The sequence below is a fragment of the Coturnix japonica genome, chromosome 1, assembly GCF_054131305.1.
Source record: "Coturnix japonica strain WE chromosome 1, WE-NBRP24, whole genome shotgun sequence".
In the NCBI taxonomy this organism is placed as follows: domain Eukaryota; kingdom Metazoa; phylum Chordata; class Aves; order Galliformes; family Phasianidae; genus Coturnix; species Coturnix japonica.
In genome coordinates this window covers 157,861,083-157,886,544 of record NC_140663.1, presented here as the reverse complement: position 1 = coordinate 157,886,544, position 25,462 = coordinate 157,861,083, and the positions used below count along the sequence as shown (strand labels likewise).

Genomic DNA, 25,462 nt, shown 5'->3' with positions numbered 1-25,462 from the left:
AAATTAAGAGTGATCACTTTAGAGACAAAGTCTTCATTGATAAGAGGTGGCTACACAGGAGAAATGTAATTAAAAATGGCTTCTAATCCTATTTAAAAACCTGTTTTTAGAGCTTTCTTCCTATTTCTTTATTTAAGTCAGCAAATGTCATCTTTTACTAATAAGTTAGGAATTTATTTCTGCTAGAGCAGAGGTAGAAAGCTACTTAAGTATGGGGAGAAGCATTGTCGTGCATGGCTTTGTACTTTAGAAAATGTTTTTATACCAAGAGCACAATGATGCATAGATTATGTGATTTGATATTGAAGTTATGTAAATATTACCTAAGTACAATGATATGTGATTGTATGTATTTGTAATGCATTTCTTTTAATTCAGCAAAGAATGCATGACTTTACTCCATATATAACACGTACTCCTGTGATTGCTGGCATTTCAGTTGTTTTGGTCTTACAATCAATAAACCCAGGATGTCTTTGTATGTTGGACAGAGTATAAAACTCTGGCAACTCCAATTTTAGAAGAATACATTAGGAGAAGCAAAAAATACAAGTTTAAGAAGGTGATTAAATTTGAATTTGAGATGAGGAAAAATTTAACAAAGATGGTTCAGCTTAGAGAAGAGATGACCACTTTTATTGAAAGTAAATGTGGATGAAATGGAGTGTGACAGAAACAGAATGTGTTAGAAAGCATTTGGTCTATGCTTTTAAAAATGCAAGAGCTAGAGGGCTGAAATGAAGTCATGTGTACATAAGAGATGTAGAACAAAATCTTTTTACACAGAACATGAGAAAACTGAGGGACTCATCAGTGTAGGATATTAAAGATCCAAAAAGTCGAGAGTTCAGAAACTAATCAGAGAAAACAACTTGATGAAACAAGGCAATCATTCTGTATGTGGAAACTCTGGATTCTCAAATAGTTTGAAGCTGGGACTCTATCATGGAGAAATTTCAGTATATGCTTATCTATTTCCTATATTGTTTGTGGATAATTTGCTGCTGGTATAGGTTAGATCTCTTTTGCTGCCCTTTCATTCCTGAAGAGATCAGATAGTAAAACAAATTATGGAAGTTGTGCAACATTGAGATAAACATTTTTGTATTGGTTGGATCTCCTACTGTAATTATTTGGTTTTATTTCTGTATGGGTTTCATCTTTATAAAGGCGTATATTTCAAGTGCTGAGATACCCAATGTAACAAACTAATTTCATGACACTAAATAACGAAAGCAGAGGGAAGCCACGTACATAAAGTATAAATCATTTTTCCATTATCATCTTGGTCAGAATTGCATAATTACTCGTATTGCATGAAATGGTTCGGCTTGGAAAGCTGAAAAGTTACAAAACTTCTCATGTAAGGGAAACCCTCTGACTGATATATTATCTAATATGTTCATTTATGTTCTTTTTAATTTCTTCCTTAAAATTGTCTTTTGTGGGCAGTGTTGCATAACTGACCTCTCTTATTTAGCTGAGTATTTCTGGTCTTTGCTCTTGATCTCTGAAGGTTAAATAAAAGGTTCTACTGAATAAAGAACTTGGTGCTAATACTTAATGAAATAAAATAACAGCAAGAAGGATGCAATTCTGGCTTTGTAAAACAGCTGTCTCTTAAGTGGTTGTGGTTTTAGGTTATATCACAAAAAAGTCTTAAAATGTTAATGACTGCTAAAGCCCTTTAGAAAACCAATTTTTTTGGAAAAGCAATAATCAAACACTGGCCTGGGAACTATCAAGAAAGAGAAGTAGCTTAAAATATCTTTTAAAGCACTTATACTGTCTTTTATGTGTATCCTTCTTGTTTGTGAGAACACTGAAAATGTAACAAATATCATCTCATCTTGAATTTCTTAAATAAATGAAATAGTATTTAGTGGCTTGGGTTAAAAATTTAGAAGATATTGTTGTTTGTTATGAAACAAGCTTCAAGCGATGAAAATTGAACAGCCATAGGAGTTGTGTGGCCACTGATACAGTTTTTTGCTGTTACTTCTGAACCATTTGCAAATGACAATTTATAATTCATGTGTGAATTTTGTTGGGATGGTATTCTTCAGTATTTTATCACATACTGAAAAGTGTTATCAGGTATCTGTAAATTACTGATGTAAGCAATGAGCCGGATATTGAGAATTAAGTCTGTTTTGTAATCATTAAGCTTCTGAGTTTTTAGAAAGATGAAATGGAATGTAAAACCACTGCTGAGAGCCTCTCACTTCAGTATTATTTTAGATCAGGCATCCCCAGCTCTGTTGTTCTGGGCTATCACTCTGTCACTAACCATTCATATAAACAGGATAATTTGTCACTTTTTTTGTACTAAGTGTAAAATGACACTATTATAACCAAACTACTCAGAATTGTTCTGCCTTAAGTGCTGAAGAAGCATGACTTACAGGTCTTATGTTTTTCAGAATTCTAAAGTATTTTATGACAAGAGGGAGATGTTTCAGTCCTTAATAAAATCAATTAAAAATCCTAAAGAAAACTAATTCTAATATGAAAGCTACCTTGGTTAAACTTTTTATTTTATTTTATTTTTTATTTTATTATTATTATTATTTTTAAAGTTCCAATATTCATGCTCTTATAGGATAAAAAATAAGTTATTGTTTTGGTGGTGATACAGAAATACTGGGAGGATGACTTCTGATTTGATGGTTTTAGCTAGGTACTTGTTAAATGCCTTGATCAGTCTTCATTTCTGTTAGAATTCACTGGATTGCTGTTCCAACTCTGTGTGAGTAAAATTTGATGTGTTCCAATGCTTTGAACTGCCTCTTTTTGTATTGCTTCTAAGGTAGGACTTTTAAGGAGTTGCAGACTTGTGCTGAGGAAGCTTTTATGAGATATTTGACCTTGATCAGGCTAATTTCAGTCCCATGCTGAAGTCAAGCATACTTTAAAGTTCTGTGATATGAACTTTTACGAACTTTTGTGTCAAATAGTTCCCATTGTGTGATTTTTTTTTTAATTTTTTTTTCTTTTATGCCTCAATGGTACTTAGGAAAGATCTGGCTTTGTGAAGTTTGTATTTAAAACAAGCAGAGGAGTTGAAATTATTTCAGCAAATGATTAATCCAAAGTGTTGGCCCTATCTACAAGTTACAGTCTTGCAACGTATGTGAGCATAATTTATATTTGCATCAGTAAATTGTTCATATTGGACTGCAGTTAAGCGACCATTGTTTTTGACACTTTGGTTGATAACTCACTTGTATTACAAAGGATAAAGTGTAGCAGTGTGCCTGTAATTCTAATTTTAAGGTAACGTACATCTCTACAATTTTTTCTCTTATTCACTTGCAGATATGCATATTATTCAGAAGAGCTAAGCAAAAGTGATTTTTTTTTTCCATTGCGACCTATTAAATATTATGTTTATTAAATTATTGGTTTATATTCATGACCTGGATAATTAAAATGACAGTAACTTAGTACGTGTTACAATGCTGCAGCACTCCTCTAACAACAGTTTAAACCGTGCCTTGATATTTTCATCTTTTTAAATAGACTGTCATTTTCATCTGTTAGAGCTTCTTTTTCCCATGAAATTTCAACTGAAAAATGTCAACAATCAGATAATAAGTTTGCCAAGAAGCAACATAAGAAAATGTTTTTCTCCCTTTCCTGCCTCTCAGTAGCTTCTAATTTTGGTACAAAGAATGAATGGAGTCTGGAACAATAACTGACAACACATACAAGTCAGTTTAAATACCGAGAAATCTTTGTTCCTTGGATATATTTCCTTTAATACTCTTTATTTTTGGGGCAACTTGCTGAAGTGACTTAACATTAACCTTCCCATTACTTTAGCATTATAATTATCCATACTTAAGCACTGACAACCTCTATTTTGTAGAATGTATAAAATAAAACCAGCCTTGTGTGAAAGTACTTTAGGATGTTGATTGATAAGAACTCAAGATAAGACAGTTAGTATGCTTTTGCAGCCCAGCATTGGCTTTCTGGACTATATCAAAGGAGAGCATGACTGCTTGTTGAGGGAGGTGATGCCCCTACATCTGTTCCAGTCTCATGATACCCCACCTGGAGCACTGCACTCAGAAACATGACAAAGATATGGATTTTTTGGATTGGTTCAATAGGAAAGTCTCAAGAATGATCAAAAGGCTGAAACACCTCTCCTATGGAAACAGGCTGACAATTGGGGCCATTCAGCCTGGGGAAAATAAAAACAACAACAACAAACAGAAAAAAACCAAACAGTTATTGTAATAATTTTTATTTTCTGGTTTGTATCCCAAGAAAGCTGATGTCATGAAGTAGATAAGAATGACAACAGTGGGGTGTTGATAAGTAAATAGCAAGTTAATCTTCATTGCTTACAGTCATTGTTCTTTTGCAATTTATGTTATCTTATCGACATTTAAAATACATTTTTTATTTATACCTGAGGAAAAAAAAAAAAAACGAGGAAAAATTATAGGTATCTCAAAACTGTTTACTCACAGAAAATGAGGAAATGCAATGAAGCTGGAGCACAAGTCTTATGGGGGGATTTTTCAGCCTGGAGAAGAGGAGACTCAGGAGAGACCTTATTGCTCTCCACAAATACCTGAAAGGAGGTTGGGGTAAGATAGGGTTGGCCTCTTCTCCTAGGTGACGGTAATAGGATGAGAGGGAATGGGCTCAAGTTGTGCCAGGGGAAACTCAGGTTGGATATTAGGAAAAATGTCTTCTCAGAAAAAGTTGTAATGCAGTGGAACAGACTGTCCAGGGCAGTAATGGAGTCATCATCTCTGGAGGTGTTCAAGAAATGTGTAAATGTGGCACTAAGCGACATGGTTAGTAAGCATGGTGGTAGTGGATTGATGGTTGGACCTCCTAGAGGTCTTTTCCAGCCTTAATCATTATATGATTCTGTGATTGTGTGTGATGTTTTCCCTGTTTAATAGTGATGGTACCTGCAGACTTGTATGAAATGAGAAATAAGAATGCTGTATACAATATTTAACAGTGTTGTGGGTTTGGTAGAATTCAGCAGGTCATACTGGTTAGCTGGTATCAGTCTTCATCAAAACCTATTCATGCCATATCAGAATATGGATTGATAGCGTGTAATTTACAGTTTTCCCTTCAATAGCATATTAAGACCACTTATACAATATTAATTTGAGTTTATTGAACCTCAGTGCTGATCAGTGGGCTTCTTCTGTATGAAGTAAATGTAAGAGCAGAGGCCCAGATTTTCAGACAGTGGTGAGCTGATCTCCACTACTTGTTCACTCATTCCCTATCCCTTCACCAGTGCAATGGGGGAGAGAATTAGAAGATCCTACAGTTTCATTTCTGAGCGTTGAATGATATAGTGTGGAATATCGCTTTGGTTATTTGGTATCATCTGTCTTAGATGGGTCCCATCTTTCCTACCTCCACAGTGTTTGCTGAGGAGGCTGTGAGAAACAAAGAGGAGAGACCTGATTTGTAAAAGTCCATCTCAGCAATAGCTAGAACATCAATGTGATATTAGCACTGTTTTAGTTACAAATGTAAATAACGATTCTGTACATGCTTCCATGAAGAAAATTAACACCATCCCTTCCAGACTCAGGAAACAAATCTATGTTCCTCTTCACTGAAAGAAAACCAAACAAATGAAAGGCAAATATTTCACTAGAACAATATTTCTCTTGCATTATAACATGCTCATATTTGAAGTACTGAAAGTGATACTGAATGTGTTACTTCATTCATGTTTTATCTGCAGATATAAAGGAAACTTGGGAATAGATTTATTTTTTTTCTCAGAGTACTTTAAAGTTGTCAATAAACTAATTATATCATTTAGTGGCACACTGCTGTGGCATACTATGTATTATTGAGGATAAGCATTTTTGAGTCTAAAATGAAGGCACCTTTAAAAAGGGTACAGTAATGTGAAAAATGGCACACCGCTGCAGCAATTCACATATGCTGTCATTTGGTTATAAACCTTACTGTGAGCATGCTGGGTGAGATAAATCTGGCATAACTTTAGGTGTGTATATTTGGACTAGCTCTCCTTTCATCATCAGTTAAAACTACAACACTGTCATGGTAACAATTGTTTTATCCTAATGTTGTATCTAAATTCTGTGAGAGAATCACTTCTTAGTGCAGTGCTACAGAGTGGCTGGAAGACTGTGAGGTGGAAAAGGTTCTAGTGGTGTTAAGTGACAGCTGGCTGAACATGAGCCAGCAGAGTGCCCAGGTGGTGAAGGCGGCCAGCAGCAGCATCCTGGATTGCATCAGAAGTACCATAGTCAGAGGGAGCAGGGAGGAGATGCATCCCCTTATACTCAGTCAGCACTGATGAGTCTGCTCCTCAAGTACTCTGTTCAAGTTTTGGGCCCCTCACAACAAGAAAAACACTGAGGCCTTGGAGCATGTCCAGAGAAGGGCAGTGAAGCTGTGAGGGGTCTGGAGCACAAGTCTGACGGAGAGTGGCTGACGAAACTGAGATTATTCAATATGGAGAAGAGGAGGCTCAGGGGAGACCTTTCATTCTCCACAAATGTCTGGAAGGAACTGTTGGCAAGGTAGGCATTGCCCTCTTCTCCCATGTAACAGTAATAGGACTAGAGGGAATGGCCTCAGGTTGTGCCAGGGAAGATTCAGGTTGGGTATTAGGAAGGATTTCTTCTCAGAAATTGTGATGAGGCATTGGAACAGGCTACCCAGGGAAGTGGTGGAGTCACTCACTACAAGAAAGACATCGAAGCCCTGGAACATATCTGGAGAAGGGCAATGAAACTTGTGAGGGGCCTGGAGTCTTATGAGGAACAGTTCATGGGGTTGAGATTGTTTAGCCTGGAGAAGAGGAGGTTCAGGGGACACCTCATTGCACTCTACAACTTCTTGAAGGGAGGTTGTGGTGAGGAGGGGCTTGGCCTCTTCTCCCAGACAACAAACAGGACCTGAGGAAATGGCTGCAAGTTGTATCAGATGAGGTTTAGAGTAGACATAAGAAGTAACTTTTTCTCTCAGAGAGTGATCAGGCACTAGAATGGCTGCCCAGGGAGGTGGAGTTACCATCCCTGGCAGTGTTCAAGAGGCGTCTGGATAAGGAGCTACGAGATATGGTTTAGTGGTTTTCTGTAGGTGTGGTAAAAGGGAGGACGGTTGGACTGGATGATCTTGTAGGTCCTCTCCAACCTTGTGATTCTATGATTCTATGACCATAATTGGAGGTGTTTAAGGCAAATGTAGATGTATTAATTACGGATGTGGCTTTGTGGGTAGTACTTGTAGTAGGTGAACAGTTGAGCTGGGTGATATTGGATGTCTTTTCTATCTTTTATGATTCTATAATTCAGATTTCTAAAGAACTCTGACAGTTAACGTATTTTATATGTATGTATGTGTATATGCGTGTAACCAACATGTGCATTGGTCACTGAGAAGTTTCATTTAGCATTCTGAACACTTTTACATGAAGAAATCTTCATTAATTCGGTGGAAGAGTCCTTATAAAAACCCTGAATTAATTCAATAGAAGTTAAATGTTCGGGCTATGACCTGAAAATAATAGCTTTCTTTTCTGCCTGGGACCACCACCTCTTCTGTCACTAGTGTGTTACAGTGCTCGAACTGCAGCCCTGTCTTTATAAAAGAAGCAGTAGCGATCTGACTGTATTTTGAACTGACCGGTGATTACAAAGTCGGTGCAATATTGTCTTTGTAGAGTAGATGTTCCAATTTGAACAAGTGTTATTCTGGAATGTTATGGTGTGATGACCATTGCTAACAAAGGTACAAAGATTACTAGTTTTCTCTTTTAATGCCGAATTAATTTAGGGTTGTAAGAGATTAACATTTATATCCCAGCTGCTTATTTCTGTCCTTTTCCCTTGGAAATTTGTGCCAAACCCAGACAACTGTTTTGTAATGCTCAAGAGATATATGAACATTAGGGAATGGAAGAGAATTAATGAATTTGTTTCACTGTTTGTTTTCAAACTGATTATCTCCTGTACTTGCAAGGCAAAGTTGATTACCATAATCTTACGCATATATATTTAAACCTAAAGTGGTTCTCACAAAGTAACCGAAAACAGATGAGAATGCTTGTCAAATTGTCTGTGATATGTCCTGATTATTCTTGGCTTTAGAAAACATAGAGCAAATGTTGTAGCAGTTAATTAGGAGAGGAAAGAATGGAGTGCCTTGGTATAAATCTGACCTGGATGTTCAAGAACTGTAGTAATTATGCCATTGTGATAGTCTAATTCTTTGATGGCACTGGCTGCCTGGTATCATCGAATTTATATTCTTCATTTTGCTTTAAATGAACACAGATAGCAATCTAGTATGAAGGAAGCTAGAAAGATGTGCTGCTTTGATGGCAGTGAATAGCAAATTTAGGGATGGAAATGTTTAGATATATGTTAATATACTTTAATCTTGACTGCTATATAAAGAATAAATCTGTGTTAATGTAGGTGGAGGAAGATGTGTTAAAAGCTTGCTTTTCTTGCTGATAACTACAAATTTATTTCACTTGAGTTTAGATAAAAATGGAACTGAAAAACCGTCCTTACTTACTTGAAAATGTTTTCAAATTAAATACAACACATGCGTAGAATCATAGGATGGGTTAGGTTGGAGGAGACCTTACTGATCATGTAGTTCCAACCCACCAGCTGCCACCCACCGGCTCAGACTGCCCAGGGCCCCATCCAACCTAACCTTGAACATGTCCAGGGATGACACATCTACAGCTCCTTTGGGCAGCCTGTGCCAGTGCCTCACCACCCTCTAAATGAAAAAATTTCTTTCTACCATCTCACCTAAATCTCTTATCTTTTAGTTTAAAGCTATTCCCACTTCTCTTATCTCTATCAGATCATGTAAAAAGTTGGTGTTCCTCCTCATGGTAAACTCCCTTCAAGTACTGGAAGGCCACAGTGAGGCTTCTCTGGAGCTTTCTCTTCTCCAAGCTAAACAAACCCAGATCACTCCTTCACAGGAGAGGTACTCTAGCCCTCTGATTACTTGCATGGCCTTCCTCTGGACCCACTTTGACAGGTCCATATCCCTCTGTTCTGGGGGCCCCTGTACTCCAGATGTGAATTTACAAGGGCAGAGAAGAGGGAGATAATCTGCTCCCTCTCCCTGCTGACCACCCGCCTGGATTTAGTTGGCCTTCCAGACTGTGAGCAGCCACTGCTGGTTCATGCCCAGCTTTTTGTCCATCAAGACTCCCAAGTCCTTATCCTTGTGCAAGTCCAGATACATTACATCAGTTGTCCTTCCTTTGTCCACCAATGCTATCACTCCAAGAAGTCCCAGACAGTTATAGATTGCACCCTTGAATTCATCATTTCAGCTAACATGATATTTGAGGAAACAAAAAGATGTTCAGAAAGTTTTATTAACTAACAGTAATTTGTAATTAGTAATTCTTTAGATAGCAAATCAAGGAAGGACTATAAAGATATGTAAAGATATGTAAAATATATATAAATATACATATATAAAGATATGTAAAAACATTCAGACTAACAGAAAAATGCAGTTTAGATACCATGAAAATTCTTCCAAAATTTGAGTGCAGAACATGGGAAAGTAGGCTATTTTGATAAATTTGTGATATTTTGTGTATTGGCATGAAAATAAGTGCAACAAAAATGTTTTAATTAATATTCATGTAGTTCAAATTTTGACATTTTATTGGTTGCTTTTGTGTGTGTATGTGTGTGCATATTTGTGTTACTGAGCCATTTTCTTTAGCACAGTGAACTCAGTGTTTTTGTTTTAACTGTAGCAATATCAAATGCTCTATAAATATTTTCTTGCATCTCATGTAATTATTAGGATTCTTGTATTAGACTTTTTTTTTTTCTTTTTTCTTTTTATCCCCACTACAGATTAATTTGTGTTGAAAATCTCCGTATCCCCAGGGATTTGTTTTTGTTATTTAAGACATTCATGCTAGAATAACTTCTGACCTATACTTTGAGTTTTCATTCAGAATTACTATCATACTGATGCTTCATTTGTATATTTCTTCAAATATTGCCATATTTCCTATCCTCTGTTTATTTGATATATTTTTCTAGTTTGGCAGCTATCTGCAGTGTCTTTGTTTTTTAAAACTGTGTAAATATTTTAATCCTTTATGTTCGTGCACATATTTTACTCTGTTTTTTAATTCATCTGAACATATTGTCATATATATGTTGGCAACTTCTGTATTTTGAGGGACTATTGTTTGACTTTGTTCAAGCCAAATGGGACTAAAAGAGCAGCCTAAGTTCTGTATAGAAGGGGAAGCTTGTCAATAAACACTTCTATTGCATATCGTAATGAATGGAAGAAACTTGCTAAGGAATGGCGATAGCATTCAAAAGAATGGAGAATGAGTAATGCAGCTGCCTTTGTGGATGGTGGCGTGGGTTTAAATTCTTGGAGTAATTTGCAAGGTGTATCAACCTGTCATTTTAAACAACCGTAGGACAGAGAAGATAGCCTAATTTGCAATAGCTGCTGGTTCAGTACTTCTTTGTGAGGAGCTATGTTGTTAGCCATATTCATCTAGCTTGAAACTGGGGTGTGAAATTAGTTTGCTTCTTCATTTATTACAGCTTTGCTGTGAAAGATGCAGAATAGTTTAAAAGCAATGTGTGACCTTGGCAAAGTGCATGCAATAAATCAAGATACTTAATCACAGTGAAAACGTATTCTTTACTGAATATTAAATGTTTGTTGGAAGAATGCAAAGTAAGGCTGAATGTTTGACATAACAAAAAGATTGTATATAATCTATAAGATATAGAAAGAGCGCTGATTTTTGGTGTAACATGCCAGCTACTGTAATGGTATGCTTGTATTCATACTGTACTCTAGCTGACATCTGTCTTAGAACAGAAGTCTTCTGCATGTTGTGTTAAAAATAAGCAACTTGATGGTAGTAAGATTTAACTCATTATAAATGGTGATTTTATGATTTTTTCCAGTTACTTACTGACAGCCTTTAATGTCAGTTAGTTGGTTAAAGTGGTACCCATACTGGCTCCAAGGTCTTCTGTGGATGATAGTAGTGAATTTCAGAGTCATATTGTAAATGTAGGGAAAATTATAAAAATACAAAGTAGTACTACTTTGCATTTACAAACTTTGAACTGTTATTAGCTGACCACTTGTTATCATAAAGGAAACCTTTTCACCTCTTTGTAGTTGGTGTTTTTAAATGGAATTAAGTGATTTTTTGGTTCTGCAGCAAACTTGGCCTTTTCATTAGTATCAACACCTGTTACTACTTTATTATACTGGTGGAACTCCACTGATAACTTTTCCTATATTGTCAAAATAGTTTGGCTATTCCTCTTCTTTTCTTAATATCTTTTCCTGGGAAATTGCAGGTGTAGAATTTTGTTGGATTTCCTTTTCTTTGTGGTGAAATAAGCAGCCAGTCTGATGACAGATGAACAAATACAGCCTGTAGTCCTGTAGAACACTTCCCTTGCAGCCAATTTTAGCAACATTCAGTTTATTTTTGACACAGATTCTCTGAGATGTTTTACATACATAGACATCTTGTTTTTAACAGAAGTGACAACGTAATTCAGACTGATTCAGACCTGACATCACTTCAGATTAATAATGAGCTCTATTTCAGTGTTGTAAAGCTTACATATTAGTATATTAATCCAGCAAGAAAATACAGCCTGAATTATTTTTATAGAAACATAGAATGGTTTGGGTTGGAAGGGACCTTAAAGATCATCTGGTTCTGACCTCCCTGCTGCTGGCAGGGACATCTCCCACTAGCCCAGGCTGCCCAGGGCCCCACACAATCTGGCCTTGAACACGTCCAGGCATAGGGCAACCACAGCTTCTGTGGGCAGCCTGTGCCAATGCCTCACAACCCTCACAGAGAAGAATTTCCTTTCCTAGCATCCAACCTAAACCTCCCCTCTTTATAACATTAAACCTTCTTATTCTGTCACTACACTTCTAATAAATAATCCCTCTCCAACTTTCCTATATATTCAGTTTATTCGTTACTGGAAGGCTGTAATGAGTTCTCCTCAGAGCCTTCTCTTCTCCAGACCAAACAAGCCCATTTTACTCAGCCTTTCTCTGTAGGAGAGGCACTCCAGCTCTCTGATCATCTTTGTGACCTCCTCTGTACTTACTCCACCAATTCCATGTAGTTTGTTTGCTGGGGGCTGCAGAACTGGATGCAGAACGTGTGGGATTTCATGAGAGCAGAGCAGAGGAGCAGGATCACCTCCCTCTCCTGCTGGTATAAAGATCACCTGGTTGGTTGAATCCCCCACTCAAGTGGGACCCCCTAGAGCAGATTGCTCAACTCTGAGTCCAGATTATTTTATTCCCAGGATGGAGACTCCACAGATTCCATTTGCACATCCTAGATTTCCTGCATGGAGAGATATAGAAATAGACAGTTCTGCTTTCAGGACACCTCACTTTCAGGGAGTGGGGAGGTCACCGTCACTGGAGGTGTTTAAGAAACATGTGGATGCTGTACTAAGGGATGTGTTTTAGTGGGGAAATATTGGTGATAGGTGGACAGATGGGCTGGAGGATCTTGGAGGTCTTTTTAAGCCTTGGTAATTCTATGATTCTGTAAGGTGCATTGTTTCCTCTTAGGGTGGGCATCTAAAGAATTTAATTGGATGTCATCTACAAGTGTCTGCTTTACCTCTGTGTGATTATAAAACAATCTCACAGAGACTTGTGTAGATGGAGAGAGATATTAACTGAGAGAAGAAACCAGATTGCTGGTGAAGTGCATGCAGATCACTGTTGTTTTTAGAAATAGAAACTCCGTCTATGTTTTTTGAGAGGTATGGTGTTTTCCTATGTAAAACTTTCTCATGATTTAAAAAGAAATGATTATAGAAATACTGCTTGAGAATTTGAAACATTATATCCTTACCAAATATGCAGATATATGATGTGCAATCACAATTTCTAAGTTAAAGTACTAAGCTTAATTAGGATAATTTTTTTATCAGAATGTAATTAAAAGTAATGTCAGGTACTAAGGAGGACATCAGTTTATGTATTTAGTATATTGGAAACTTTTATGTTATAAAATTATAAATTGGTTATGATTAGTTAATTGATAGAAAAAAATGAATTTGTAAGTGGATTTGAAGTGTGAGTAAGGGTAGAAACCAAAGCTAATCCTTGTTGTATAAATTAATTTTCTGAAAAGCAGAACTGAAAGAAGACTGAATATTTTGATAGCTTTAAGTTTCAGAAAAGGGTTTACATATTATTTCGTATTGCTTCATACTTGGTGTTTAATTTGAAAATAATATGAACTGCTTTTAAATAAGCAATGAAATAGCCTTGTATTAAAAATCACTACTGAAATTATGTTCTTGGAGATGAATTCTTTGAATATCTTTAATTTAAAATATTATTGCAGTTTTAATTACATGCCTTCCTGGAACAAACAGAAAAGATTATCTTACAATTATTTTAGAATTAATTTAATTTGTTCTTTGCCTTTCTGAGTTAGATAATATATTTGCAGTTACTGAAATTCAACACTGGTACTTTCAAAATTCAGCAGTCAGCAGTCATGCTGGGGTAAAGTAGGGTGAGTTAGAGACTGGCTTTCTGAGCTTCAAAACTGAATGTTTTTGCCATTGAAGATTATTTTTTTAAGCTCAGCTTTATATACATTTTAGTAAGATGCTCTGAGATAATATTTTAAATTATGCAAGTGGCAAATGGATTGGAATTGATGACATGGTAAATTCCATTCTCTGAAGACATCCTGGGTCTTGACTATGTTTTTTTGCAAGTTTTTGCTTGCAGCATTTACTTACCCTCCTAACTTGTGTGCTCTAGTTGTGCTGTTTACTTAGAATTCAGGACAGTGGGGAAGTATCCAAGTTGACAGACATTAGGCTGCAGTTTTGTCAGTATTGCTGTTAAACTGTTCTTCACCTGAGTGCTTGTTCCTCTCCCAGTGCCATCTCTCCTTGCATCAGCAGCAGGTTCACATGGCCACATGATGAGTTGTTCTGTGGTTTAATTAGCAATTTTTCATCATTCCTTTAGTCCAGAGCAGTTCTTTAGAAGGGCTGTAAAGTCTTGAAAACAAGTAAATGTAAACATTATGTTATATGAAGTGGAAAAATATAGCTAGGCTATTTTCAGTGTCTTTTTATTTTTGAATAGACAAGTTTCTCTTAACAGAACTACGGCCTCTGTTTCTCTTTAGGTTTCCAGTTTCTGTAGCTTCTGTCTTACATCATGCTGAGCAAGGCTGCTTTTTCACTTATTTACACTAAGGAATATTTCCAGTATGTTCTGATTGTATTTCATGAAAGTGTTGTATTCGTCAGTCTGACAGAAAGGAAGGTCATATATTTTTGCTAGTAATGGGTAGATTTTGGTTCAAGGTATGTTTTGTGTAGCCATGATTGTCAGTTTGGTGTGGCATCAAGTTGACCAAACTCACGGCTGATCATATCTGTGAGTTTCTCTGTCAGAATTCCCTCCCTTGTAGTATCATAGAATATTCTCAGTTGGAAGGGGCCCACGAGGATATTGAGCCTAATTCCTGACTCCACACAGGACAACCCAAAATTCAAACCATATTTTTATGAGTGTTTTCTAAATAGACTCGCTGCTATTACTATCAAACAAAAAAATATTCAGTATTGGAGACAATACAGGTATGAAAGACATTAAAGGTATCGCATTGTAATTCTGTTCTCATTTTCTTTTGTAGCTGGTCGGTGGTGAATTTGATCTGGAGATGAACTTTATAATCCAGGATGCAGAGAGCATTACGTGCATGTCAGAGCTTTTGGAGCACTGTGATGTAACGTGCCAAGCTGAAATTTGGAGTATGTTCACAGCAATTCTACGTAAAAGTGTCCGTAATTTACAGACTAGCACGGAAGTTGGCTTAATTGAACAGGTACTTCTGAAGATGAGTACTGTGGACGACATGATTGCAGGTATAAATCACCAACTGATAAAATAATCCTTAAGTTGCTGAACTGTCAACTTTTTGTGAGTATAGAGTCTTTAGGGATGTTTTGTTTTTTATTGAAAGTAACGTTTTGTTTAGTATCAGATTTTTTATCAGTTTCAGAAAAAATTATGACAAGAATATATAGCCATGGTTTATATGTAGATGCTGTCTAAAATGATTGCCTGCTTATTCTGGTGAGTAGATAGTGCTTAGTGATAAAATAAAACATTCTGCATATACCCGAGAACAGGACCTGTTAGACTGTTAATATCTTAATTCTGACATATATCGATCTCTTTGAATTATTCAGATATTTAAAGTGTTGTGATCTACTTTAAATATAAGCCACCTGTGAGAACACCATATAAAATTATGAATAGTTTTAAATGCTAGACTTTTGGATTTTATTAATTTATTTCTGTACTTCGTTTCATAATACATAGCTGTGATCACTTAGCTAAAACATCAGTCAGCTGTGGTTGTTTTTAAAGGCCTATAATTTTTTTATAGCTGAAAAAAAATTACCTTATATACTCAGTGAAAATAATCGATGAAGTTCTTTCACAGACAAGGTTTGCAGATTACTTTTGAAAGAGTTTGTTATTGTATACTGCATTCTCTGAGTAGTAGGGTACAGATTATAATCCTAAATGATTTAGTTAGAGGTGTAGGTTTGGTTATCAAGTTTAAATATGCCAACTAAGAGCTATATGTGATTAACATTTATGTACTCCTTTTTCCTGGGGGGAAACTTAAGCACTTATTATTTAAGTGTGAATGTAATTCTTCATTTTTATATACATTTGGATTGATAGCAGTGTACTTAAGTTGTGAAGCATTTTTGAAAGATTGGAGTTTTGTCTGCCATAATTCTAACTCTTAAGATTTTAGCTGATGATCTGACTCCTGACAAATATATAGCCTTTGTGGAACAATAAACCAACAAGGATCTCAGACCATAAACAAGAAGAAAATAACAGCAGCATGAAATAAGGATTATTCAGGAACGGTTTTGTCTTTGGCTTTTTTTATTTAAAAGGTGTATGTAGTAATAAGTATTTGAAAAAGCTGTAATTGTATTTCAAAGTCTTACAAATGTATGTGGAAAGGCTAAAACCAGAAGTGTTATGTTAACTACTGTACTGTGAGATTCAGAGTGATATATGACAGATCATAAAATTCACTGAGTAATGATTTTCACCTAGAAAGTTTTGCTTCCAGGACTGTTATGTATGTCAGAATAGTATGAGGGGAAAGATAATATTTATTTCTTATTAAATATAAGGTTTCAGTTGATGAACATAGACATTCCTCTCTTCAAGCTTTATCACGGTTTTGTTCTTGGAAATCAATAATTATATTAACAAAAATTCTTCAGTTTGAGATCCCCTACATAGTACTTCTGTATATGGCATACATACCTGTGATGACATCCACATTAGAGACAGGTGTTTCAAACTGCTGAGGTCTTGTAGATTTTATGCATTAAGAGTATAGGATCTGTCCTCCAGGTACATTTGGAAATTGAAGAAAATAACTCAGAATATGCAATTAATATAATATAAATGAATTATATATATATATATATATATATATATATATATATATATATATATATATATATATATATAATATTATGTAATATAATATAATATATAATATATAAAATAATTAATATAAATATAAATAAATTAATTTAATATAAATTAGGGTAATACCTTGATGAATAAATTTTGTCAAGACCTCTTCCTATTAATTTTACTATTTTTTTTTTTCTGAGAGTTGTCATACAGTATTTCAGAAAGAGACTTTCAGTAGAAGAGGCACCAGTAAGCTTTCCCTGCTGAATACTCATACAGATGAGGAGAGCACATATTTGGTTTAAAAACAAAACTGAAAATTGGAATACTGATGACTTACTAGCTCTGGAATGTTTATCTGCACAGCCTTCCACATATTAGGAAATTAACAGAGATTTAAGAGAACACCACACTGTTGGTTCTTTGAGAACATTAAATAAATGAGTGTGGGTTTTCTGAGAAATTTACTAAGAAAGATGAGAGGGATAAAAAGCAAAATTCTCATTTTAATTTTATCTTATTATTTCTCGGAGCAACTTGCCACAGTAATGAATGGCAACAACTTTGGTAATAAAACGGAAGCAGTAAATATGGCCATCTAATAAGCTGTCAGATGACAAAATGCTAGGACATTGGTGTATTTCTTATTCTGATCTTAATCTAATATGCACATGCCAATATCATGGTCAATAATTGTAGAGCAGTTTGGCCCCAGATGTTTCTATGAACTATAGAACTATAAATACTCTGAGGATAAAGTAAGAAATGTTCTGGAAAAAAACATTTTAACACTGAGAAAATATGTTCTGAACATGAGCTATGTTAGCATTTGTAATAACACCAAAACATCCCAGCGTTTTGCAGTTGGCTTTTATCATCTGCTGTAGGTGAAGATTAGTTGTGGTTTGTTGTTTTTTTTTGTTTGTTTGAATGTTTTGTTTTGTAGGGATTTTCTTTGATTTTTAGGTCATCTCATCTACCTCTTTCTGAACTGCTGTGATTAAACCTAGATAGGATCTGAACATACCTGAGACAGGTATTATCTATTATGTTCTGACAGTAAGAGCAGTCTTTGAGGACCAGACTAAGTCTGAAGCTACTCTTCTCTGGCTTTATGAAAGAGAATGGCAAAAAAACATGTACCCAGTCTTTTGCAATGAGAGAAACTTGGCTGTCCATTCAGAGGAAGACTATCAGACTATGAGGATTCTCAGTGCTTTAAATATCTCACTTCTTGATATTTTGAAGATTCTGTGGTCAAGAGCAAAAGCTTAATCAGTGTCAATTGCTATCTAAATGGGTTCATTGCTATGTGTATTGTAATTTCTTTTCCAGAAATATCACCTTTCACAAGTGATCTGGGCACTGTGATAATTTGTTATGCTAAGATAGTGGCTGATCAGACATTTTATCAATAGTTTAAGGAAAAGATTGTGGAAATATTCACTTAGGTGATTGGCAGACATTGTTATTGACAACTGCACAGGAGTTCTCTCTTTTCTTTCTGTTTGATGAATAGGGATGCAAATATTCTGTTCCAAGAGTCTCCTTGAGATAACTTCTGAAAGGTGAACATAATCTTAGCTCATAGATGGTTGATGTGTCTCCCTTGAGCTACATTTTATTCTCTGCAGTTCTGTTGTGATGTTTGAGGTGTTTGTTCTGGAATTTCTGGAACCAAATTATTAACTGTTGAAGCAGTTCCTGATTTCTAAGCAAAAATGTTAGTTTTGAACTGTTCTGCCCTTAACAGGCATTTATCATCATTTATCTTCCAACTGGATCCATAAGAGAAGATTCAAAATTCTTCTCTATTGCCAGTCTGTAGATTTACGCCTCCTTTGCAAATAGAGCTAAAATTCTCTATTTCATGGTTGCCTGTTATTTAATGCTTAAGGAAGCATGAGGTAGTTTTCCTGAAGTTTCATTCCCGATGCTGTTCAATGCATCTTCTAAAGTTAATGCCACAGCATCCAATGAGATATATACTGTTTACTTGAGAGACAGGCAGGCTCTTTTACCACTGTATTTCTGAATTAAATGATTGAATTAAGCGTTTCTTCAAGGCTCCTGATGAATTGATTGAGTCTATATAAACTGCTTAGCATGAAAGTATTCAGAAAGTGGCCCTAAAAAATAAAGAAAATCTGTTTCATTCAGTGCATTTTTCAAATGCTGTAAAAATGAGAAACGGCGTCAGTTTTCTCCTTCTGGACTTTCTTATTTCTGAAATGAGATCACAGATACCAGTTTTATACGCAATCATATTTAACATTACAGAAAGTGATGAGAATGTTAAAAACAAAAAAAAACAAACAAGAAAAGGAATTATGGAGTTTTGTAGCTGTGTTAATTTATAGATGAGCTGACTATTATGATTATTTACCAGAGTTGGACTGACTATTTTCTTTGAGATTCTAATACATAGGAACAAAGTTATGTAGTTTTTTTATATTTTATATTTTTATTTTTAGTTATAATGAAGCAAGAATCCACTCCTCTTTTGAATTGTTTGAGGGAAGATGTTTAAGTTGCCTAAGTACACTGACTTCCATAGATTTTCCTTCACTTTTTACCTCACTATGCTTCAGTCTTTCTGGTCTTTACTTATGAATACAATGTAAGGGAATTTATATTTGTGTACCTCCATAAATGTTTTATTCATTCATTGTAACTATGTACTGCTAATGCCTGTGGGGTATCAATATCTTGAGGAGAAATGAGACATTTTCTGTGCCATAAGGTAGTATAGGACTAAAACAACAAAACAACATAAAGTGATTTTAAAAATCTGTCAGTCATTTTTGTGCTTGATTGTATTAGACTTTTCATCATCTGTGGTAGAGGATTTTTTTTTAATGGTCTTCTGATTTTCATTGCACATCTTTGCTTCTACACAAGATGTTATTAAGAAAGCAAAACTTGAAGTATCTTATTTAAAACAAAGCTAAGACTTGGGAATAGGGAAGTTCTCAGCTGAAGTCTGGTATTCACTCATGCTGATTTGCCTTTCTGAGTTATCAATGTGGTACTGTCCTCAGTTTCTGGTCATGTACAATATGTGTGATCACTGCCAGCTTCACATCTCATGCTAGCAGCTGGATGGTGAAGGGGGCAGATGGCTGTAGGTACTGTAGGACGAGCTGGGTACATATGACTTGTTGTTTTCTTAGCTTTGTTTTGCTTTCCTTTAAGAAATTCTATCACAATTACAGTCTACCACTAATTTTAAAAGTAATATTAATTAAACTCCCAGACAAACTGTTTGGAGAAAAGAAAAAGAGCTTGGTTGAGCTTTAATATTAGGGAATTAGTCTGATTTTATTGGGAAAACTGCAAGTTACAGTGTTTTGTTTTTGTTGTTTTTTGTTGTTTGTTTGATTTTGTTTGTTTGTCTTCTTGTTTTACTTTTCCTGACGTGTATTTTCACTGCATCAGTGAACAGCTCAGTATGTCTCCTGTGAATTGAATGCTGTTTCATTTTTCGCACGTGCCTTTTGTATTGAGGACCAGAGACTGGTTTCATAGTGGAAGAAGCTAATAGATACTGATGGGTTTACACAAAAGCACCTTTGTGGGGGTTTGCAGAGAAAATTTGCTTAAAAACAAGATATCATCCTAGAGGAATAACATTTTTAATGCTACTATTTGTTAGCAGGTCTAAGAGTCATTCTTTCACTGATGAAAAAAGAGAACATGCAGACTCATAAAAAAGTTACAAGCTTACTCATGTCTTTTGAAGGACCTATGTGGAGAATGTTCTGTTTGTTGAGCATTGAAGAAATTCAAAAAGATTGTTAATGCTTCTTCTTTTTTGTCACAGCTTTTTTGTTTTGAAATGTCTGTACTTCACAGTTTGATCTCTGAGTTAATTTCTTATGATACATCTGCAAAGATGTGCAGTTTGTTTTTCCTTCTATTGAAGGCAGTAGTAATGGCTTATAGTGTTGTTTATTTCAGAAGGAAATGCAGGGCGTAGGCAAAGTCCATTGTCCCACAAGCTAACAAGATTTTTAAATGAAATTATGTGTTTTAAAACAAAGCTCCAACAGGTAGCAATAATTTTATATGTGATTTTATCTGAAAGGCAAGCTACATAACGTTATTAATTTAAATTTTCAAGAATTATGAGATGTTTCAGTGAAAGCTATGTTACATAAACCTTAAGAATTGTCATTATTTTGGTCTTGTTTTATTCTCAATGTATTTTATTTGTTTAGTTATTGTTGATTGTTTCATTTTGGTAAAAATTGGAAGCATTATCATTGTAGCATTGTGGAAACCATAAAAATTTTCTGTATAATGCACTTATCAGTAAAGTACTCAGTATAAAGGTCTTCAGTTAAAAAATGTCAAACACCTTTTAGATTTTGTTTGAAATCTACTGACTTCAGAGGAATGAAGAAACCTTTATCCCAAAAGTTTATAATAGAAATGAACAACAGTGAGTTCATAACGTATGATGAATGGTACAGAAGAGGAAGAATTAATTTTCATAAATATAATAGGTGCTTTGTTTGTAAGTGTGATGCAGCATCTGAAACTGCATATGTAAATTTATTTTTCACATTATTAATCGAGAGTATGAAATCCTTTGTAAAATATTTAAAGCCACTACATTGTTTTTTAGAAATTGTGAATATACTTTTAAAGGTATTAACTTCTTTAGCTTTTTTTTTTTTTGTTATTTTGTTTTTTGGTTGGTTGTTTTTTTCTGTCAAAACAATGAAATTCAGAGTTCAGAATAACTTTATTTTCCTTTGAAGATCTTCTAGTTGATATGTTGGGGGTTCTTGCCAGCTACAGCATCACTGTCAAAGAGTTGAAGCTTTTGTTCAGCATGCTTCGAGGCGAAAATGGAATCTGGGTAAGCTGTGATCAGATAAAGCATTAAGTGTCATTCCATTAGAGACTGAAGTTAACATAAATTGTCTCCTGGGACATATAAACTTGAGTATTTTTTTTCATCTTGATTGAACATATGTTTATGAAGTACTTTTGCTAACTGCTATAGAGTTAATTTCCTGTGTTGTTTGAAAACTGTCCAGTTTCCATTGTAGCCCAATGAGTATAAAACTGTTTGTATTTACTTCAGTGCAATTTTCTTGTTTTCACAGCCAAGACACGCAGTTAAATTGCTATCTGTCCTTAATCAGATGCCACAGAGGCATGGGCCTGATACCTTTTTCAACTTCCCTGGCTGTAGTGCTGCGGTGAGTTTTCAACCAAAATAGTAAAATTTGAGGAACAAATTAATAGTTTATTCCTTGCATTTCCTGTAATTTACCTTTGAATATTCATGCAAGAGAAACAGAGGAAGTAGATACCATAGGCTTTGCTTTCCATTAGTTTTGCAAGATGGTTGTACTGTTGAAGCAGTACACTTACAAGAATAGGAATGTCAAACACCAGATTTTTGACAAGGGAAATTGCCATCAAAGTGAAAATGTATAATTCCTAAGAATAGCATTTGTTTTGAATAATGTAATCGGTACTATGTTACATAAATCTGGGACTTGAGGAAAATGTAGAGATATGCTTCTGCATATCATCACAGTGACAGTTTATGGTGACAGCTAAGTCAGAAATTTTTTTGTATCTTTTTCTGTTTGTTTGAACTCCTTCTTCTGGTTCCTTTCCCTCAAGGCAGTGATTTAAATGTATTCTACTTTTGGCTTTACTTTTCAAGATAACTTATGACAATAAAATTGCATTTTTTTTTTTAAAAAAAAGTATTTAGAATTTTAAGAAAGAAAATCAAGTGGATTTACTCTTGTCAGTTCATGAAAGGCTGCACGTAAATCGGGTTTGACAAAGCAAACAAACAAACAAACAAAAAAAAAACCTGCACAAAAATCTAAATGTTGTATACAGATTATAAATATATTTACTAAGGCTGTAAATGTAAATGTTAAAAATGAGTGCTCCAGAGTGTATACACTCAGGAGTGGTATACACTCAGGATAGAACTTGGAATCTTTTAAGGGTAAGTCATTCTGTGCCTTCATTCCAGAGGATTAGGAGATTCTCTTGGACTGTTGAAAGTGTATTTCCTCACCCTAAAGCTTAAACCATCACCTCTTCTTTTTGTCAGTACAGCTGTTGGGATAGCAGATTACATCAGGGAAATAAAACAGGTTGAAAATTACTTTTTCACACAGGCTAGTTTTTGCTAAAATACTTCTTTGATCTCGTTCGATATTTGGCTGCACAAACAGATATTCCACCAGAGTGCAGAGTGCATTGTGTGAGGTATTAGTAGTTGAACTTTGAAAGACAGCATTTAATTTGCTACTACTAAGTTAAAACCATTGTTAATCTCTCCCAAATATAAATGCATCAGGAAGGGAGCTGTTTCAAAATATGAATGTCTACTATGACAAACACTGCTGTGACATTTCTGGGTTTCAGAGGCAAATCATGTGAAATGTCTGTCATAAATTTAATTATCTCTTAGATCTTCAAAAAAAAGTTTTCTAGAAAAATTTCAAATATTTATTCCTGTCTAAAAAGGTGCAGTACTTTGCATCAGTTATTGGAGGTCATATTTAAAACTAAAATATGTAGTAGGCATTCCCCTTTCCTTGACCATGATTTTGCTTCATATACGTACTACTCATAATTGACTGTGCGCCTGTGAATAATGAAATACAAGTTTGAAATTTACATTTCTTGAGTAGTGCACGTTGTATTACACTATGAAGATCTAGAGAAGATTCATTCTATGAAGTGAACTGTGCTGTGGACAGTTTAAAATAAATGGAAATCAATGCAGTTTTTCAGAAGCACTATTTAAGTTTTTAAATATTTTTCTTTAATATTTGAATGCTAGAGTAGATCTGCAGATTTAAAATGAGAAAATTTTATGCAGAGATTATACTTAGCAATGCATAACAAAAAATGTATTTTTGACCAGTTCCTCTTTTAACTTTTTTTTTTTTTTTTTTTTTTTTTTAGGCAATTGCATTGCCTCCTATTGCTAAGTGGCCTTATCAAAATGGGTTTACCCTTAACACCTGGTTTCGTATGGACCCCCTAAACAATATCAATGTGGATAAGGATAAACCCTATCTCTACTGGTAAGTAACTTACAACCATATATTTATAGTTTCCTTTGGTTCCTTAATAACCATCCAGTATGCTTCTTAATTTTTATTTTTTTTTAAGGTTTCTTACACACATTTTTTTAATTCCTCAAATATATTCAGATTTTAATGGCTGCTTACTATAGGTAAATTCTTATGCTGTCATCAGTGCTTTTTGATTTGAAATTGATAAACATACAGATGCTAGAAATTATGCAACAGAGGTAATTCATCAATGTTGTTTCTTATTTCAGAATTTATAAATATGTTATTTCTTACATCTTTAAATCAACACTGTTGTAGTATTTTCTTTTTTGTGTTAAAGATTCTCTGCTGATATCATTACTATAATACAAATTCACTGTACTCAAAGCACAATTTTGAAACACTGTTGAAAAGTCTTGAGTCGTTAAAAAGTTTAAAAGTCAGGATAAAGAAACATCCAGAGCTTTCCCCTCATCCACCAATCCAATCATTTAATTGTAGCAGGCTTTCTTTTTGATCAAAGATTATTTTCTATTTGTAAGTCCTTACTGACTATTCTTAGTTCCTTAGCTATGATCCTAGTGGTGAGTGCAGAAAGACGTGACTAGAAATATTTCAGGTGGGAGAGGCTTAAATCAACTTGGCTGGTTAGTGTGGACCCTTGGGCATAGAAATGGAGAAGGGAAGAAGTGCTTTTGTATTTTCCAGATGTGAGGGAAAATGAACAGTTTTGTAAGTCAGTTAAAAAAATAAATGAATGAATAACTGAAGCTATTTCCAGGAATGGTATTGGGCAGCTGCTAAGTGATAGTTTTAATACTTGTGTATTGGAACAGTTATTGTAGCTTTCTTACCAATTACAAAATGAATGGTAAGAATACTGGTAGAAAATTGACATATATATCTGAGTGATACATAGAAGAGCAGTGGTTACAGAGCAGTCAGGTTCAAATGGTAGGATTGACAGAATTAAGTAGCAGAAATTTTAATATAATAAAATGAGGGTCATGTACCTCGCAGTGAATAATGGGTGCTATGCTTACAGAATTAGCAGTTATGTAGTAGAAAGTTGTGATTACAGTACAATGCTGAGAGTTATTGAAGGTGACCAACTGACCATAAACTGAATGAGAGAACTGAGGGAATATTTTCAAGGAACAAACAGAGAAGAGAGTAAAGGTGATTTGATTGTGACCTGAAATCTTGGCAAAAGGATTGCAATTTGCAGTTGCAAGTTGATGCTTCTTGTATAGAGAAGACCATGTTAAAATTGGGTAGAGTTCAGAAAACACTGGAGTGAACAGTTCTCTGGAAAACACATTTTATAAGGAAACTTTTTGAGTGGATGAAACCAAGCTAGATTGTTATATTTGTACAGCTTTGTCCTTTAATCCAGGTTCTTCTACAACCACTTAATGGAACAATATCTAAAGCCTCTGAAAAATCTTTGCAAAATTTTATTTTTACAGAGGTTGGCACAAAAAACAGATTACCAAGGAAAGCTCTCAGGACTTCATTCCCTCTCTGCTAATAATAATAAAGATAATATAAAATCCTTGCAAAAGCATATAATGGAACTACAAAATGAGTAGGAAAAAAAGTCATTTCTTACCTTCAGGAAAGAATGGATTAGGATACTGAAATTGAGAAGATATTATCTCAAATGCTCCTATCTGAAATTCCTTATAAAATCCTAAGCTAGAAAACAGGAATTATTAAGCCATTTCACTAGTGTAACGTATAATGTTTACCTGCTATTGAAGTGAAATAACATCCAGTAGGTGCTTTGAGAAAATGACTGAAATGAAACTGATAACTAAAATGTTGTT

At 34.8% G+C, this 25,462-nt stretch overlaps 1 protein-coding gene across 20 annotated transcripts in view; it reads left to right on the top strand.

Moving 5' to 3' along the window:
* Positions 1-25,462, top strand: part of NBEA (neurobeachin) — a 460,574-nt gene that overhangs the window by 61,631 nt on the left and 373,481 nt on the right. For 19 of the 20 annotated variants that reach the window (XM_085555249.1, XM_085555204.1, XM_085555247.1 and 16 more), the window contains exons 2-5: positions 14,735-14,966; positions 21,330-21,430; positions 21,681-21,776; positions 23,521-23,642. In XM_085555249.1, coding sequence (XP_085411375.1) covers positions 14,735-14,966; positions 21,330-21,430; positions 21,681-21,776; positions 23,521-23,642 — 551 coding nt within the window. The remainder of the gene's footprint in view (positions 1-14,734; positions 14,967-21,329; positions 21,431-21,680; positions 21,777-23,520; positions 23,643-25,462) is intronic. The other variant, XM_085555210.1, reaches the window with a different exon arrangement.